Genomic DNA, 16,639 nt, shown 5'->3' on the forward strand with positions numbered 1-16,639 from the left:
AAGAAATGAATGTGAATCAACCCATCTTGTTGTGGACACCATGTAACGTCGGTCACTACCAGGGTGGAAGAAACATTGAAAGTTCACTTTGGGTATAACTGATGTATACCGCTAGATTTTCTTGTTGTACCTCCTCAGGTACGGAAGCCGTGCTGCCGTGTCCACGCTCACAGTAATCGGCAATGCCACAAACTACTTCAGAAATTATGGATTGTGAACTGAGAACATAAATTCGTACACTAAAATTTCTATGGATAGTTTTTTATACACGTGATATCACATAAAACACTTTCGTCTTTGTATTGTAATTTTATAAGCGCACACAAAGACAATAGCGTTATTATTCTTTTATATGCAGTATCTATATCGACATCCGCACCAGAGGTAGACTATATGTATGAAGATTTGTTCTATGATATATTGCAACATAAAAATAGAGCGATTTTATTTGGGCTTTATACCTTATTTGTTCCCTACTAAATTGGAACTGATTAAGGAAGGATTGGCAAAGCAGTAGATAGACAGACACGCTTGGAGCTTCGAAGATAGTTTGGTAGTTACGATAAAACACAAACGCGTATAAGATTAAAAAGCTTTTGGGGTCCAACGCACAACTCGCTTTTAGTTTCAAAATCTTCTCCAAATCCAAATTTTATTTTTGCATTTCTTTTATAATAATAACAAAAATTAAAAAGATTCCCGCTACTACGGACGTAACATGTCCTCACGTCCTTTCTTACTTGCACCCAACTATCTTCTATTCTTTCTTCTTCTTCTTCTTGATCCCTTTAAACCATTTTAGTTCATGCGAATTCCGCCGAAACCCTCGTTCAGTTACTCCCTCTTAAACACCTCCAAAATCTTTCAATCTTTTCTCAGCTTTCTTTCTTGCCCCTCAATTCACTATGCCCACTTGTTCACCCTCACACCAAAGTTAGTAACGTCTCCCCCGCTCCCCACAAATTTTCTTGATCACAAAATACCCAAAAAACAGAAGGAAAAAAAAATGTTATTGGGAGGAGACAACAACAATTCTAGCCCTTTTTCACGGCCTTCTGGTTTCTCCTCCTTTCTTTTCCTTTCCTTTCTCCTTTCCTTTACCACCTTCGCAGTCTGCGTCCGCGCAGAGTCTCCTCCTTCCTCTTCTCCCTCCTCCTCTCCGTCAACATACTCGCCCCGCGATAATTACCTTATCGATTGTGGTTCCGGTTCATCTGAACAAACCAGCCTCGACGATGGCCGGACTTTTAAATCCGACCACGAGTCGTCGAGTTACTTGTCCACCAAGGAAGATATAGAAACTTCCGTTGATTCGATTCCTGTAAAGGCTAAGTCTTCCCCTTGTCCCTCAGCTTATCCTTTATATCGGTCGGCTAGAATTTTTACCGGTGAGTCGAGATACAGGTTCTTCATTTCTCAACCGGGACCCCATTGGGTCCGTCTCCATTTTTACCCGGTGCCTCACTCTTCAATCAAACTAACCGACGCCGTTTTCACCGTCCAGACCGATAAGTTTGTGCTCTTGCATGACTTTTCCATCGGGAACACCACGTCATTGGTTTTCAAAGAGTATCTCATTAACATAACGGGGAGACTCTCCATTATTTTCAAGCCTCATAAAGATTCTCACGCATTCATCAACGCCATCGAAGTTGTTTCAGCTCCTGGTTCAATCATATCCGATGCAGCATCTACAGTTGCTCCGCGTGACACGTTTACCGGCCTGTCTAACTTCGCTTTTGAAGTATCATACAGGTTGAATGTAGGAGGGCCATTGGTGACTCCGAAAAATGATACATTGTCGAGAACATGGCTGTCCGATGAGGCCTATAATGCTTTCCCGGAAGGGTCCGAAGCTGTATCTGTTGAGCCGAAAAATGTCCATTATCCTGATGGTGGGGCCACTCCCTATATTGCTCCCAATTGGGTTTACGCGAGCGCTCAAAAGATGAAGGAAGCTCAGGTGATGCAGCCCAATTTCAATCTCACTTGGAAGATGAGTGTTGATCCGAGTTTCTCTTATTTGATCAGATTTCATTTTTGTGACATCGTGAGCAAGAGCCTTAATGATTTGCTCTTCAATGTGTATATAAACGAGTTCATGGCTGCTTCATCCCTCGATCTTTCAAGCCTCACCAATGCTCTCTCCACAGCTTATTATAAGGACTTTGTGTTGAATGCGACGGCCGTCAAGAATGATTCCATTACTGTTCAGGTTGGGCCCGCTTCCAATGCTCAATCGAGCTTGCCCAATGCAATTCTTAACGGATTGGAGGTCATAAAGCTGAGCAACGAAGCGGGGAGCTTTGATGGTTTGTTTGCTGTTGATGGGACATATAAGGGAGACGCGGGGACTAAAATGAAAATTGTTGCGGGAGTTGGGCTGCTAATGGGGGTGACAGCAATTGTGTTTCTTGGAATTGTTTTCGTTCGGTGGCAAAGGAGACCTCATGATTGGGACAAACGGAAGAGTTTCTCATCGTGGTTGCTCCCTCTACACAGCACCAAAACGAGTTTCTTGTCAAGTAAGAGCAGCTCTCGAAGGTCAAGCCTATTTGGCTCTCGCAAGAGCAAGAGTGGTTACTCTGGTTTATTCTCTAATCAGGGCCTTGGCCGATTCTTTACCTTCACGGAACTTCAGAATGCAACTCAAAATTTCGATGAGAATGCTGTGATTGGCGTTGGTGGGTTCGGAAAAGTTTACATTGGGGTGCTGGAAGATGGAAACAAAGTTGCTATAAAGCGAGGCAATCCAGGATCGGAACAAGGGATAAATGAGTTTCAAACGGAGATACAAATGCTCTCCAAGCTCAGGCATCGTCACCTCGTGTCACTTATTGGCTTCTGTGATGAACAATCGGAGATGATTCTTGTTTACGAGTACATGGCAAACGGGCCATTTCGTGATCACCTCTATGGCACGAATCAACCTCCTCTGTCTTGGAAACAAAGGCTTGAAATTTGCATTGGCTCAGCTCGCGGACTGCATTATCTCCACACCGGGGCGGCGCAGGGGATCATTCATCGTGATGTGAAGACTACAAATATCCTTCTTGATGAAAATTTGGTTGCGAAAGTTGCTGATTTTGGCTTATCCAAGGCTGCACCGATGGACCGAGGGTACGTTAGCACGGCTGTGAAGGGCAGCTTTGGATACCTTGATCCTGAATACTTCAGAAGGCAACAGCTTACAGAGAAATCCGATGTTTACTCTTTTGGGGTTGTGTTATTTGAAGTCTTATGCGCAAGGCCTGTCATAAACCCGAAGCTGCCAAGGGAACAAGTTAGTTTAGCCGAGTGGGCATTGCAATGTCACAGAAAGGGCATACTTGAGAAGATAATTGATCCCGTTATTGCTGAGACAATTTGCAAAGAGTCTCTGCGGAAGTATGTGGAAGCCGCGGAGAAATGCTTAGCGGAATATGGAGTTGATAGGCCTGGAATGGGAGATGTGTTGTGGAATTTAGAATATGCAATGCAGCTACAAGAGGCATCTACGCAAATCGATCATCCAGAAGATAAGAGTGCAAATCTTATTGCTTTGGATAAACCGTGTGAAAATTTGTCAAGAGAGGACCTAGCTGTCGCTGTTAGTGATAATTCCGAAATAGCAGCCGGTTCTTCATTATTTTCTCCTGTTGGTAAAGTTCGGGGAAGGTGAAGCCACTGGTAAAAGAACTTACTAGAAACTGAAATTTCCCATTTCAGTTTGCAAGAGATCTTCACAAGAGGAAAGATCAAATGCATTTGGCCTTTCAGTACTTGTGCTTGGAGATTTTCTTTTGAAGCTCCAGGGCCGATGATCACAACATCTTGTTTTGATCTGATCTAGAAAGCCTTCTCGGTTGAAGCTCCACATGTTTATGGAGTTTTGACAGGATGATAAATTAGTCGTGATGTGGTTACTTTTTTTTTTTTTGCCTTTTTTGATTTATCACTTCATCTGTGTATTATTATCATATTGTTTATAAATCCAGGAGGTAACTTCTAATCCCCAGTTGTGTTTTATAGCTTTTCGTAACTTTTTTTCTTTCCCCTTGCGGCTTATGAAAAATTTTGCACGACTAATTGCTTCAGAAATGAAAATAACAATAATAAGAGATCTGTTTATTGCCGAGGCTTGATTTATACAACAACAAAATACTAAATATTAAGGACTAACCTGACTCGTCAGAATCTTGGTGACAAAAAACCGTGATGTAATAGTATATAGCGGAGAAAATTTGCAATTTTCCTTCGTGATATGGCTCGTTAATCTTATGTAAAGATTGTGGGCTCAAATTGACTTGAGATATATCATATGATTATTTGTGTTCAATTTTTGTGTGTTTGTTAATCGTGTCAAATTTAAATTTAGAATTAAACGTTTATGACACTATTAATTTAACTTATCTTTTATTTACTAAAGATATATTATTATATGCTATTTAATTATTCTTTTATTACAGTGATAATCCAACTTATCTTTTATTCAGTAAATATATATTAATTATATGCCATCTAATTATAATTAAATTATCCACTCATTAAAGACACTTTGAAGAAATGAGTCAACAGTTAAGATGTGTTTACTAATTAATAATCTGAATGGGTTAGAATCAAAATGGGCTGAAATCGAAATGGAAAATGAGAATAATAATAAATTGTTTACTTTAATTGTGGGAATCGGGATCGGAATTGGGATGAACTATTTTGTCATTAATGTGTTTACTTCATTTTGCAATTGGAATGAATTGTTATGAATTACTAAACTGACATTAATTGATTATTATTATTATTATTATTATTATTATTATTATTATTATTATAAAAAGGTATAAAATAAGAATTTTAAAATTTAAATAGGGATAATATGATTACCGTAGGAAATAGGATTTTCATTCCCACATCTGCATGAAAATGGAAACTTTAATAATCATTTTTAATTTTAAGTGAGGTCTACTACTTTAATTCTCATTCTATCATCGTTTAGGTAAGTAAACACATCTTATCAAAAAAAAAAAGAGCAAGTAAACACATCATTAATTTCCAACACTCCATTAATATCAATCAATTGATAAATAATGGATAGACTGTTGAATAAATTTAAATTTTAAAATATTTATAAAGATTGAGAAAATTTTTAGCAGATGAATGATAATGTTTCTCTCTTTTTCTTTTCTTTTTTCCTTCCCTAAATTGGAATTTTGCCGGTGGAAAACTAAAAGAGGGCAATTTGGGAGCCGTAGCTAAGTGTATGATGTGATTGGTTTGCATCGGATCGAGTTCAAACAAAGCAACCCATATTTGCTTTGCTTGTTTTTCTCCCGCTGACCCCCTGCTCGCTGCGCAGTTATTTATAATTAAAACTACTTTTGCTTCCACCAAAAAAACGGTTTTCATAGAACACTTTGAACCTCTTAACCCAACAACACCCCGTGGCTGGCACTTTACGCGAGCCTCTCGCTTCTCTCTTTCAACTACACCGTGAAAAGCAAAACATAAAATAAAAATTAAAAAAAAAAAATGCTACAAGACGATGAGATCGTCGGAAGCTTACTGGAACAAATCCACTCCATAACTCACCCAAAACAATTGTCACTGATAACGATCAGAGGCTCATTAGAATCCCCCAAAAACGACGACGTCTCAGTTTTCCCTCCCGTCAATCATGAAAACCTTCAGATTCCATCCCACCCAACTCGAGATCAACGAAAGCAACAAGACCCATCTACCACATCGTCGTCGTCGCTGTCGTTACCGCCGTCCGATTTCAGTGCGGAGAGTTCTAAAGAAGTGAAGTTGGTTATTGGCTGGTTGGATTTCGGGCTTGAGATTTTGCGTGCCAAGATTATGAGTGCTTATTCTTGGTTTTGTAATGATGGGGAAAGTAGAAGGGTATTTGATTCTTTTGGGCCGGTGGCAGGAGTGGCGGTGTTGGTGTTGTGGTGGTGGTTGTGTCGGCGGATTAAGCGGGGACGGAGGGCGAGAGAGAGTGTGGAGCATTTGAAGCTGATTATCAAAGAGAAAGATGAGGTTTGTTTCTATTTTTATGTCAAGTTAAGTGTTTGATGAAATGCCCGCTCTTGTCTTTAGCTTAAAAGATGTTTGGGGAAATGCCAATGTTCAGAATTATGAACATATATAATTGCACCAAGGTAGCCACATTTTCAGTTAATTGTTCATAACATAATTTGATTTTTTTTTTATTTTTTTGGCAGAAAATCAGTAAACTCTTGCATCAAATTGCTCAAATGAATGAAGTGCTTGTGGCTCGTCACAAAGTTCTGGCTTCAAAACTGGCAAATTAGTTAGGCAGAGAAGCACTAGACTAGATTAGCTATTCTTTGGTACATGTTCTTCATTAGTGCAAAGCTCTTGCTCCTGTTATTTTGCATGCTTTTGCGCAGAAGCTTGTACATGCTTTATTATTAAGTTCAAACTCTACCCCGCAAGGAAGCAACTGACATTATAGATTTACGGTATCACTTTTGGGCCATATGAAAGTTATGATCACCCCAAGTTTCTGCCGGTACATTGGAAATCCACCACATGAATATGACCAATTTCTGAATATAGATGGTTCATCAAAAGCTCTCTGTCTCAAGTTTATAAATTGTTTCCACAGAAGCAAATTCATTTGCATAATTATTGAAGCGTACACAAAACTGGGTTTCAAATCTAACAACTGTAAACTAGCAAAAGGTATCAGGAGTGCCTTGGCCACATCAAACATTTTTACAGCTTCTTTTCGGATTCTAGGGGCTTGATATTTCTAACAGAATACAAGGATCTAACAGAATACAAGCATCTAGGTAAAATCCTCCCACACATTCACCAACTGCTTCAGATTGTGGGTCAGGTAACTTCATATAAATTCATTTATGTCGAAAAATGGAAGCTGACAAAATTGAAATAAATACTTCTCAGCTTTCAAATTCTGGTTTTTCAAGTATCTACCAATGCAGATAGTAATACAACCGAAAACACCACACTCCAAGAAATGGGAAATCTAAACTTGAAATGGCAATCACTCCAAGAAGGCAAGAATTGGGAAAACTAAGCATGAAACTTCAGAAAAATAACAGACCATAACACTACTTGCTAAACAACCCACTAGAAAAGACACAGCAAATCTTAAAAAAAGCTATAATTGCAACCAAAAGGTTTATTAGTCTATTTCACAGCAAGACAATTGGATTTTCAAACTGTCTTTACCTCCCATTGGTCCTGGAACTTATTATCTACTTGTCAAATCATTACAAATCCCGAAACTTGAACATAAGAATTGCTCATAATCAATGACAATTTCCGGAGAAAGAAATAAAGACATGACAAAATAGAAAGGAAAACTATGCTGCAAAGTCTATGTAAATTTCCTTAATAAATTAGCAAAAAACATCAGAATGACAAACTAAAGTTTACAAAGAATTGTACTCATTTGTTCTCAAAGGAGCACTGAGACATATTGCAAGCAAAACTTAATCAGAAGGAGAAAAGTGTTAACAGATTTGAATCTGATTTGTAAAGGAATTTCATTACCTACACATTATGGCACATTGAATTTGATGTTTAAGTTTCACTTCCTAGTTCTGTGATCCACTCTTATCAGTAACTGAATGACGAAATTGATCCACGAACTCCAAAGGAGCGGTCGTGTCGTTCCTAATCCTCTTAATCTTGGGACTCAACAAGCCCCTATGACCAAATCCATACAGCTTAATAACTTGATTATCAGCAAAATTGAATGCCCTCTCCATGCTCTTCAAGCATCTCTCAACTGGATAATCCCCATAACTCCCGCAAGGCTTGCAACCAACAAAATGAGTCACAAATGGCCACCTTTCATCACCTAACCCCGGATGATACTTCTCCATCATCTCCTCATACCTATCAACCAACCCAACCCAATACCCGTGCAAATAGAACTCACTCTCAATAAACACTTTATCAATCCACTTATCCTTCTGTGTCAACAACAAATAAATCAGAGCCGACTGATCATCAGCCTCAAAAGCCGGTCTCCCTTTCAAATAAGCCGTCATAATCTTCCCAGCCTCGTCTCTTATCACCCCTTTCGGTCCATATGGCGCCCAAGCATCAAGTAAATCCAACGACCACTGACAATTCCTAAACAAGAAACTCCCCGTATTCAAAGCAATCCATGACTTCTGAATAAACATCAAATCGTGGTACCCATGAACCACCAAATTATAATCCTTATACTTGTCCATAGGAAGCTCAAACACCATATCGGTAAACATAGCATCACTATCCATCCACCAAATCCATTCAATCTCAGGATGAGACAACATCAATTTCCTTAGCAAAGGCAATTTCGCCCAGTACCCAGATAACTCCTTATCTAAATGAGCCATATTATAAATAATCTCAATCCCATGAAGCCTACAATAGTCAATCTTATTCTTAACAGATTTCAGCAAGTAATGATCGCCAATTGGATTATCACAAGGCTTAGGAGTGGAGCCGGTAACGAGCAAAATCTTAGGCTTACCGTCAACATGGCTCGGAAACTCAGCGTTATGACTCAGCCAAGCCTTACGATCCAGGTCCCAGGAGGATATTTTGGGACCCAGAGAGTAAGTGGCATTGGGGTTGGTCTCCGAGTCGGAGGGTTCATCCGGATCGTCCGGGTCGACGTCGGAGCGGATCTCGGCGAGGACACGGTTGGCCTCCTCGATGAGCTGCTGGTTGATGGTTTCTTCGTCGGGGCTGCTGAAGTTGACACCGATGGTGCCACGTAGGACGAGAATGGTAACGAAGCCACAGAGGATGGTGATCTTGATGTTGTTGAAGGTCTTCTGGATCTGCCTGCCACGCGGCATGGCTCCACGTCCGGTCCTGCCGTTGGCGGCGGAGGCTGCGTTGGTGGTGGGAAGAACGCCGCCTGCTGCAGCGCCCGTTGAGGATCTCTTCAGAGGCGTGAAATTGTCTTGCCCCATGTGCAATCTCAGAGAGATATATATAATTAATTATAATTTAGTTTTTAGTTTCTTTTTCTTTCTTTCCGTTATCCGGAGTTCATGGAGTGACTCTTTTAAGTTATACGTGGTTTTTCGAACAATGGGGGATCTGAGTTTTGGGGTCTGAAAAATTGTCTGTTCTGTTTTGTTCTGTTACACGATTTTATTAGAGTTTTAGAAAGGGAGTGCTTGTAAGAATTCCAAATGCGTTCGCTTCAGGCAAGGCCGTGTTTGTCAGTTGTCACTTGGAGAGTGGAGATTACTTGTTTCCAAACACCGACTTTGACGTTTTATTTTTCTTTTTCTTTTTTATTTTACTATCCAATAAAATAATATTGGTTCCGGATTTTCTGCCTCAGGAGGAAATATACTAATGTAATTATTGATTTTACGATCTTATTTGGTTAATTAATTGGTCTACGTTTCTAAAAATAACATCCGAATTGATGCCGGTTAATGTATTTTGGATGATTGAAAATAATTTCAATATTATATTCATATTTACTTTAAGTATTCTTATATTTCATCCGATGATTAAATTTTATCATTTTTATTCGCCTTTTAACAATCGCGAGGCTGGGAGGTCCTACGCCTAAAGTATGCAAAAGTGCCGATAGAGAATTCCATCGCCAGAGATGTTGATAGATGCTTGCCACTGTACTTGGTTGTTATCTTTATGACTTTTATCTCCTTCAAAGTGCTCTTTTTTTCTAGCTATGAATTGAAAGTAAGAAAAGATGAGAGCATTTTTGTAAATCAATCAAATTGTTGGGCAATTTCTGCAAAGTTTCTAATAGCTTTCGATTTACGGACATGGAAGTCAGTTAAACGTGGGTTGAGATGTGGGATGTGGCCCAATGGATCACAACTTGGAATTAGCCATGTTCAGTTTTTAACAAACAACAGCCAGCCAGCCGCGTGCCAGCTCTTTTTAGATCCGTACTCTTTTCTTATTAAATTAGTTACACCAGAAATTAACACCATACTTTAACATGCTACTAATATTTTGTTACTTGTTTTGAACCGTGTCTGCTGCTAAAGATTCCGCGTATTAGGAGGGAGAGTGGGGGGCGCCATATTCAAGCATTAGACAGACAAGGACCAAACTAAACTAATTAAAAATTTGCAATTTGCACGTACAAAGTAAATTAAGAAGTCAATATTTTTAATCCTAAAGGAAATTAAATTTAATTCACACATCTACAGCAATAGGTCTTAAGTTGTGCCGACGCTACCGTCACCAATACACAATGCGTATGATGACTTTGAATTTAATGGAGGCGAATTTGGATAAGAGTGGAATGGGGTATGTCTGAGCAGCAGCCAACCAACAATGGCAGATGCAATCTGTCCGTAATTTCTCATCCAGGAGAATAATATGTGAATGTCCGCACTCAGTCTTGGGTCCTCTTTTCCTGAAATTTATGTTGGGGCTAATTCGTCTGGTTTTTTTCTCACTTGTAGGTGAAAATGAAAAATGACCCTACACGCTGCTGAAATACTCTTTACGTGCCGTGTGGCTGAATTTGTGGAAAGCACATTTTGTTCATTTTCGGTCACCTAATTCTAAGTTTCTAACTGCCTCCCGCCCCTTTTTTTTAATTTAATTTTATGTTTCTTCTTCCAGCATATTTGGGTCAACTTTTGTATTGATAGCAACCAGTAGCGGCTCTTTTCCTAGGGCCCCACAATGTAAAAAAGATCCCAAATTTTTTTTCAAAATTATAACTATTAAGTTTTTAATTTATATATTATTATTATTTTATAATAATTTTTCCATAAATAAATAATTAAATCCCTACAAAATCTCTTGTTGACGTTAGGATTAACATTTTTTTATCCTATTTATTCCTATAAAATCTCTAATTAACATTACTTCATTTAAAACTCTATAAAAACTAAATAATTGTTAACTTAGTATTATCCATTACAATTGTTAAGTGATGATGGTTTAAAAACTTATTGCATTAATCTTGAAAATGCTTTAAAACATGATACACTTTCTGATATAAATGGTTTAAATTTGTTTTCAAAGTTAAGAATTTTAAAAGAAATTTTTCAAAGTGAAAAAGAATACCCCACTTGATGTACTTAATTATTTGAAAAAATTTGATTCTTTTCCAAATGCAAATGTTGTTTATAGAAATATTATTAATGATACCAGTAACAGTTGCTTCTACAGAAAGAAATTTTTCAAAATTAAAATTGATAAAAACTTATTTAAGATCAATTAAATGGATTAGCTATGTTATTTAATAAGAAAAATATACTAGCGAAATTAGAATATAAAAATTTGATCAATAATTTTGCATCTCATAAAGTTAGGAAAATTGATTTTAAATAAATGAATTTTTATTAATAATTAAAAAAAAAATCTTATTGAAACAATTTGCCTAAGTCACCAAAATTCGTTGAGCTGGTCAATTAAGTGATGGTACTTCATCAAGCAGCAACTTAGAACTGTCAAGCGGCTGAATAATGTTGGCAGCAGAATCAAACTAGGCTTTATGTGAATAACTAGACAAGATCACAAGACATTCATATCAGATGGGTTTAGGATGCCCTTGAATACCATCAAGGTGCAAACAGATAAGCTAGATGAACAAACAAGGAAAACGAAGGCAGTTCAGGAGAAGCATTGTCAGCAGAAATATGGTTAACTTTATGAATTATTGTGCAAAAGAATAGTCCCTGTTGCATGGTTTTGCAACAACATTACCTGAGCTATCATTGGATACAAAAGATGAAAAGAATTATATGCAATGTGGAAAGGCTACCTGTTATCTTAAGCAGGATTCTTTTTATTCTTCTTTTTCTTGCTTTTCTTCTTCTTATCGACTTCTATAACAGTCTTCTTAACTTGTGCTTCGATGTTGGGTGTGGTGCTGCCAAGGCAGCCTTCAGTTGGTTTCCTTCTTGGGTGGAACACCTCAGTAATAGAGGGATCCAGCACATTGCTTGAGCAGCTTAGAGTAAGACCCATAACCATGGCCTCATCCCATAGCTCACGACCCTTTACAAAGTCTCCCCCTTGACATACCTTGGGTATGAGCACATCATAAACTGGTCCATAACCACCCAATGAGCTTCTCTTCATCCGTTCAAAAAGCTCAAGTGCAAAGTTCACCCTCTCAACCCCACAAAGAATACCAATCAAATCATAGTAAAACTTGCGATCTGGTATAAGCCCCTCTTCAATCATCTCATCAACTATCTTATTCCCTTTGCCAAACCTCCCACTCAGATACAACACCCTTGCAACAAGATAATAGCTAACCCAATCTGGAGCACAACCTGACTTTTTCATCTGTTCAAGAACTCGGCAAGATTCCTTCACTCTTCTCGTCCTCCCTAAACAAGAAAGCAATATGTTATAACTAATCGAGGTTGGGGCAATCCTATAGGACCTCATTTCCATCATCACGTTCAAAGCTTCAGGAACAAGACCAGACGGATTGCGTTTAAGGTTTCTCTCACACAGGCCCCTAAGAAACGTGTTATAGCAAAACAAATCCGGCATAAACCCAGCTGACTTCATCTCTTTGATAATCTTCCGTGCTGCCTTAACATTCTCCTGCATAGACCACCCATAAATAAGACTCCTATAAATACAAAGCTCCACACCGGATATCTTATCCTTATGATGATAAACAACCCCTTCTGCTCTCCTAGCATGCCCCTTGGCACAAAGAGCACTAACAATGGCAGAAACCGTAACACTATCTTGCACGCACTTGAACTTCTCCAAGTTCTTGAAAATACCCAACGCTTCGTCCTCTCTCCCTAGTTTAACCAATGTCTCAACTAAAACACCAAAACTCTGAGTCTCCATCACGCGACCCTCTTTCCTTAAGTCAGAAACCAATATATTCATCGCCATATGATCTTTCTTTTCTGCAAAGACGCGAATTGCATGATTATAATCCTTGTCTTCCAAACTAGCACTCAAATTCTTACATGACCAAAGGAAAAACCGAAGTAGTCTTCTAGTGGGTGCTTCATGTTTGCAAGAATCAATGACTTGGGTAACAAGCGATGAACTTAAAGAACCTGTAAATTGATTTAGACTTAATTCTAAGTCATCTAGACCACCAATTGTACTTGAAACGACCTTACAAAGCTCCTTCAGCTCGTGCGATACTTGATTGGACGGCACCATGGAGTAGAGAGAGAGTAAAAGATGCTCGGATTTCTGGGTATCTACGCGTTGTAGCAGCAAGCTTCTCCATTTTGGCTTCAATAAGAAGTGCATCTCCTTTGAGAACATTCATCGAACAAGTGGTGCCTAATACTTCTAAACCAGAGACTTTGACTTGAAACAATTCGCATGTGATTACGAACCGTTCGATAAAAATACCAGCATGATTCAATACGAAGTGGATGTAATATCACGCAACATTTTTTGACAGCAAAATCAACTTGCTCTTTTTTGTTAGTTAATTATTATTATTATCTTCTTTTCTTTTCTGTTTTTACGCGGGTAACGGTTAGATTCTCATAGAGGAGGAAGTGACAGAAAAAGGAATTAACAAAGGCTGGTTTTTTTGTAATTAAAGTGTACCGTTAAGGGCATTACTGTACATTGACAACTTCCTTGGCAATTTTTCATAAATAATGACAAAATTTGTAAATGCAAAAGCAATGCTCAAAAAGACAGAATATTTCACCTGGATCTTCCGGTGCCTAATTTCCTTCTCACCGATCGTCTCCACGATCACTTCCCGGTATCCTCCGATTTCTCTTTATCGTTATCTAATTAATTAAATAATAATATATCTTTGTTTATATATTTGTAACCGTAATTCAAATGTGATCGTCCATTGAAGCTTTTCACTTATAAATTCAATTTCAATGTTTTAATTTTTGGTTCAAATTTTTTTTTATTTTCTGATTGCTATCAAAAGTTAGTGAGGGATTCGGGCGAAGATGAGCCAGGTGTTTGAAGGATACGAGCGCCAATACTGCGAGCTCTCTGCTGGATTATCGCGGAAGTGCACAGCGGCAAGTGCTCTTGATGGAGGTGAAATATCACATAATTAATAACAATCTTATATAGATCAACTGTTTTTGCATGTGTGTGTGTGTGTGTGTTACTGATGAAAATGTTGCATCAAAGTCTTTAATAGAATTGGTTTACATATTTAATAATTTTGTATTGCATGATTTGATTCTGGTGATCAAATCCGCATGTGTCTTTCGGCTGTATTTGCTTTTTTAATTGAACGGTCTAAGTAATCATAGTACTTGTTGTTAATTGGTTTACATTCTCATAAGAGTGATTGTAAATTACAGATCAGGTCAGATGATTTATATGTTATAGAGAGCGGTATAATTGTTAGATGAGGGCCTGCCAAAACTAAGATATATAATGTCCTGCAGTCCTTTCTACACCTTTTTCCCCCCTTGAAGTGCCTTTTTTTTTTTTAAATGCACATAAAGTTTAGAAGAAAACAGTCGTATGGTCCATTTTACCATTCCATTCATCCAATACTATCATTTTGCTTTTGATATAGAAAAAGTAGATTGTCAACTTCAAATGCCAAACAAGCATTCTCAAGAATCTAAACTGAGTATATATCTTTATTGCAATTGCTAGGTGTGTTTCTTTTCTTTTACGATCTTTTCGTTGTGTCGTGGACTGGTTTACACTTCAAAACTATCTCCGTATATTCTCATTTGCAATAGCTATCTATTTCTTCTTACTGCTTTGGACATTTATTTATTAGATGATTTATTCTCTCATGAAAAGCAACTTAGCTTTTGTATATTCTCTTCCCCTGTGTTTAATTGTTGAATCTGTTGTTTGGATCATTTTTTTTTTCTTACAATTTCATGCATTCTTGATTTGCAGAGCTGAAAAAGCAGAAACTTTCTGAAATTAAAACTGGATTGGATGATGCTGATGCTCTGGTATTTTAGAAGCTATTTTTTTATGGCTTAAAACTTCTTCCAGTATTCTTGAACTTGACATGTAGTTGAAATTATCTAGATTCGGAAAATGGACCTAGAGGCAAGAAGTTTGCAGCCGAGTGTGAAGGCAATGCTTCTGTCTAAGTTAAGAGAATACAAAACCGATTTGAACAATTTGAAAAATGAAGTGAAAAGAGTCACATCAGGTAATGTCAACCAGGCTGCCCGCGATGAGTTGTTGGAGTCGGGAATGGCAGATGCAATGATGGTGTGTATTTCTTGATTGGTGCAGCTGTTTTTCTTTTCTTTTCTTTTTTTTGAAGGCATTAAAATGTGACCCAACTAATACTGAGATCATGTACATTTGAAGGCATTAAAATATGAACCTTGTCTTTTTCATAGGTGTTTGAATTAAATTCTTACTTCTAAATCTATAAATTTCATACTTAAGAATGTTCGGTTCTTAAAACTATATTAACCATTTTTGGTAACCTGGTGAATGTCTAGATTTATCCAAAACTATATTAACCATTTTTGGTAAGCTGGTGAATCTCTAGTTTTATCCAAAAGTTATTTTGTAATTTACTTTAATCTCAGAAGCTCTCCAAATGGGTCTTGTGAATAATTATCAGTATTTTGGTTTGCGGTGTACCCTTTTGAAACTTGTGGAAAATGGATAGGTATCGGCTGATCAAAGGGGAAGATTGTTGATGTCAACAGAGAGGCTAAACCACTCGACAGACCGAATTAAGGAGAGTAGAAGAACAATGCTGGAAACGGAAGAGCTTGGAGTCTCGATCCTGCAAGATTTGCATCAACAACGCCAATCTCTTCTGCACGCTCATAACACGGTATGCCCTTCGAGTTCTTTAATAGTGGTTTACTTAGGCGGTCATGGCTGGTGTTATAAAAGTCTTATTTTTACTTGTGTAGCTCCATGGGGTGGATGACAATATTAGCAAAAGCAAGAAGATCCTGACAGCCATGTCAAGAAGGATGAGCAGGGACAAATGGATCATGGGCTCCATAATCTCAGTTCTTGTCTTTGCTATTTTACTTATACTTTATTTTAAGCTCACTCGTTAGCCTGCCGGTGTGCAAGTTGTTGAATACATTTGCAACCTGTGCTGCTTGGCATCATTCACCCAATGCTTATGGAGTAACCTTTGCAAATTCTGCATGTATGTGATACAGCCCGTGACCCCCTGCACTGGGAGGCCTGAAACTAGAATATTAAACAAACCATAATGGTGACGAATGTGAGGAGAGACTCTTGACTTTCTATCGACAAATCGCATTTCACAGAAAAAAATTTCCATTTATATTAATTTTCAGGTATTCAAGATAATCTGTTTGCTGATCCATAGCCAAAATTCTTTTACCATGTCACCTGGTTGCTTCTAAATTTCGTGTAAAATCTGGTCTTGTTTTGCAGTTTCCCCCTTTTTCTCCCCACTGGACAAGTTATTATTGTGTAATGGCATTTCTCCTCTGGCTGTATCTTATACAGGAGAAAACTATGGTGCAACGGTGGTACCATGCCACCATTGCACTCAGCCGTTGGATCCCAATGGATCAATTCATCTAAGTGGATCCAATGGCTAGATGCAATGATGGCACGGTACCACCGTTGCACCGTAGCCAGACCCTCTTATACAATTCTCATTTTTCATTTTTTTTTAATTATGAATGATACAGTCGCAGTTAAAAACCGAAAAAAGAAACGTAGTTTGATTTTGCTTATCTGCATCCTTCTATCACAGCCA

At 38.1% G+C, this 16,639-nt stretch overlaps 5 protein-coding genes across 6 annotated transcripts; 3 read left to right on the forward strand and 2 right to left on the reverse strand.

Moving 5' to 3' along the window:
- Positions 1-585: 585 nt before the first annotated feature.
- On the forward strand, positions 586-3,992 carry LOC107176798 (probable receptor-like protein kinase At5g61350). Its single transcript, XM_015529756.3, has one exon. The coding sequence runs from the start codon at positions 806-808 to the stop codon at positions 3,659-3,661; it is 2,856 nt and encodes a 951-aa protein (XP_015385242.2). The 5' UTR covers positions 586-805; the 3' UTR covers positions 3,662-3,992.
- A 1,195-nt stretch (positions 3,993-5,187) lies between these two features.
- On the forward strand, positions 5,188-6,519 carry LOC102625056 (uncharacterized). The gene is made up of 2 exons (XM_006494921.4): positions 5,188-6,015; positions 6,201-6,519. Exons 1-2 carry the CDS (start codon positions 5,506-5,508, stop codon positions 6,288-6,290), a joined length of 600 nt encoding a protein of 199 aa, XP_006494984.2. The 5' UTR covers positions 5,188-5,505; the 3' UTR covers positions 6,291-6,519.
- Positions 6,520-7,332: 813 nt separating this feature from the next.
- On the reverse strand, positions 7,333-9,184 carry LOC102625337 (probable xyloglucan 6-xylosyltransferase 3). The gene has a single exon (XM_006494922.3). The coding sequence runs from the start codon at positions 8,940-8,942 to the stop codon at positions 7,566-7,568; it is 1,377 nt and encodes a 458-aa protein (XP_006494985.2). The 5' UTR covers positions 8,943-9,184; the 3' UTR covers positions 7,333-7,565.
- Positions 9,185-11,601: 2,417 nt separating this feature from the next.
- LOC102625606 (pentatricopeptide repeat-containing protein At5g61370, mitochondrial) lies at positions 11,602-13,439 on the reverse strand. The gene has a single exon (XM_006494923.4). It carries the CDS (start codon positions 13,228-13,230, stop codon positions 11,749-11,751), a length of 1,482 nt encoding a protein of 493 aa, XP_006494986.2. The 5' UTR covers positions 13,231-13,439; the 3' UTR covers positions 11,602-11,748.
- Positions 13,440-13,533: 94 nt separating this feature from the next.
- LOC102625899 (vesicle transport v-SNARE 13) lies at positions 13,534-16,221 on the forward strand. Of its 2 annotated transcripts, none has more exons than XM_006494924.4 (6): positions 13,534-13,687; positions 13,868-13,983; positions 14,815-14,873; positions 14,953-15,141; positions 15,554-15,724; positions 15,807-16,221. In XM_006494924.4, the coding sequence occupies exons 2-6, from the start codon at positions 13,890-13,892 to the stop codon at positions 15,957-15,959; spliced, it is 666 nt and encodes a 221-aa protein (XP_006494987.2). In that variant the 5' UTR covers positions 13,534-13,687; positions 13,868-13,889; the 3' UTR covers positions 15,960-16,221. The 2 variants fall into 2 exon arrangements, with proteins under 2 accessions (XP_006494987.2, XP_024950086.2); XM_025094318.2 differs by having other exon boundaries at positions 13,604-13,687; positions 13,872-13,983.
- The last annotated feature ends 418 nt before the right edge of the window (positions 16,222-16,639 follow it).

Source organism: Citrus sinensis, chromosome 3 (assembly GCF_022201045.2).
Source record: "Citrus sinensis cultivar Valencia sweet orange chromosome 3, DVS_A1.0, whole genome shotgun sequence".
In the NCBI taxonomy this organism is placed as follows: Eukaryota; Viridiplantae; Streptophyta; class Magnoliopsida; order Sapindales; family Rutaceae; genus Citrus; species Citrus sinensis.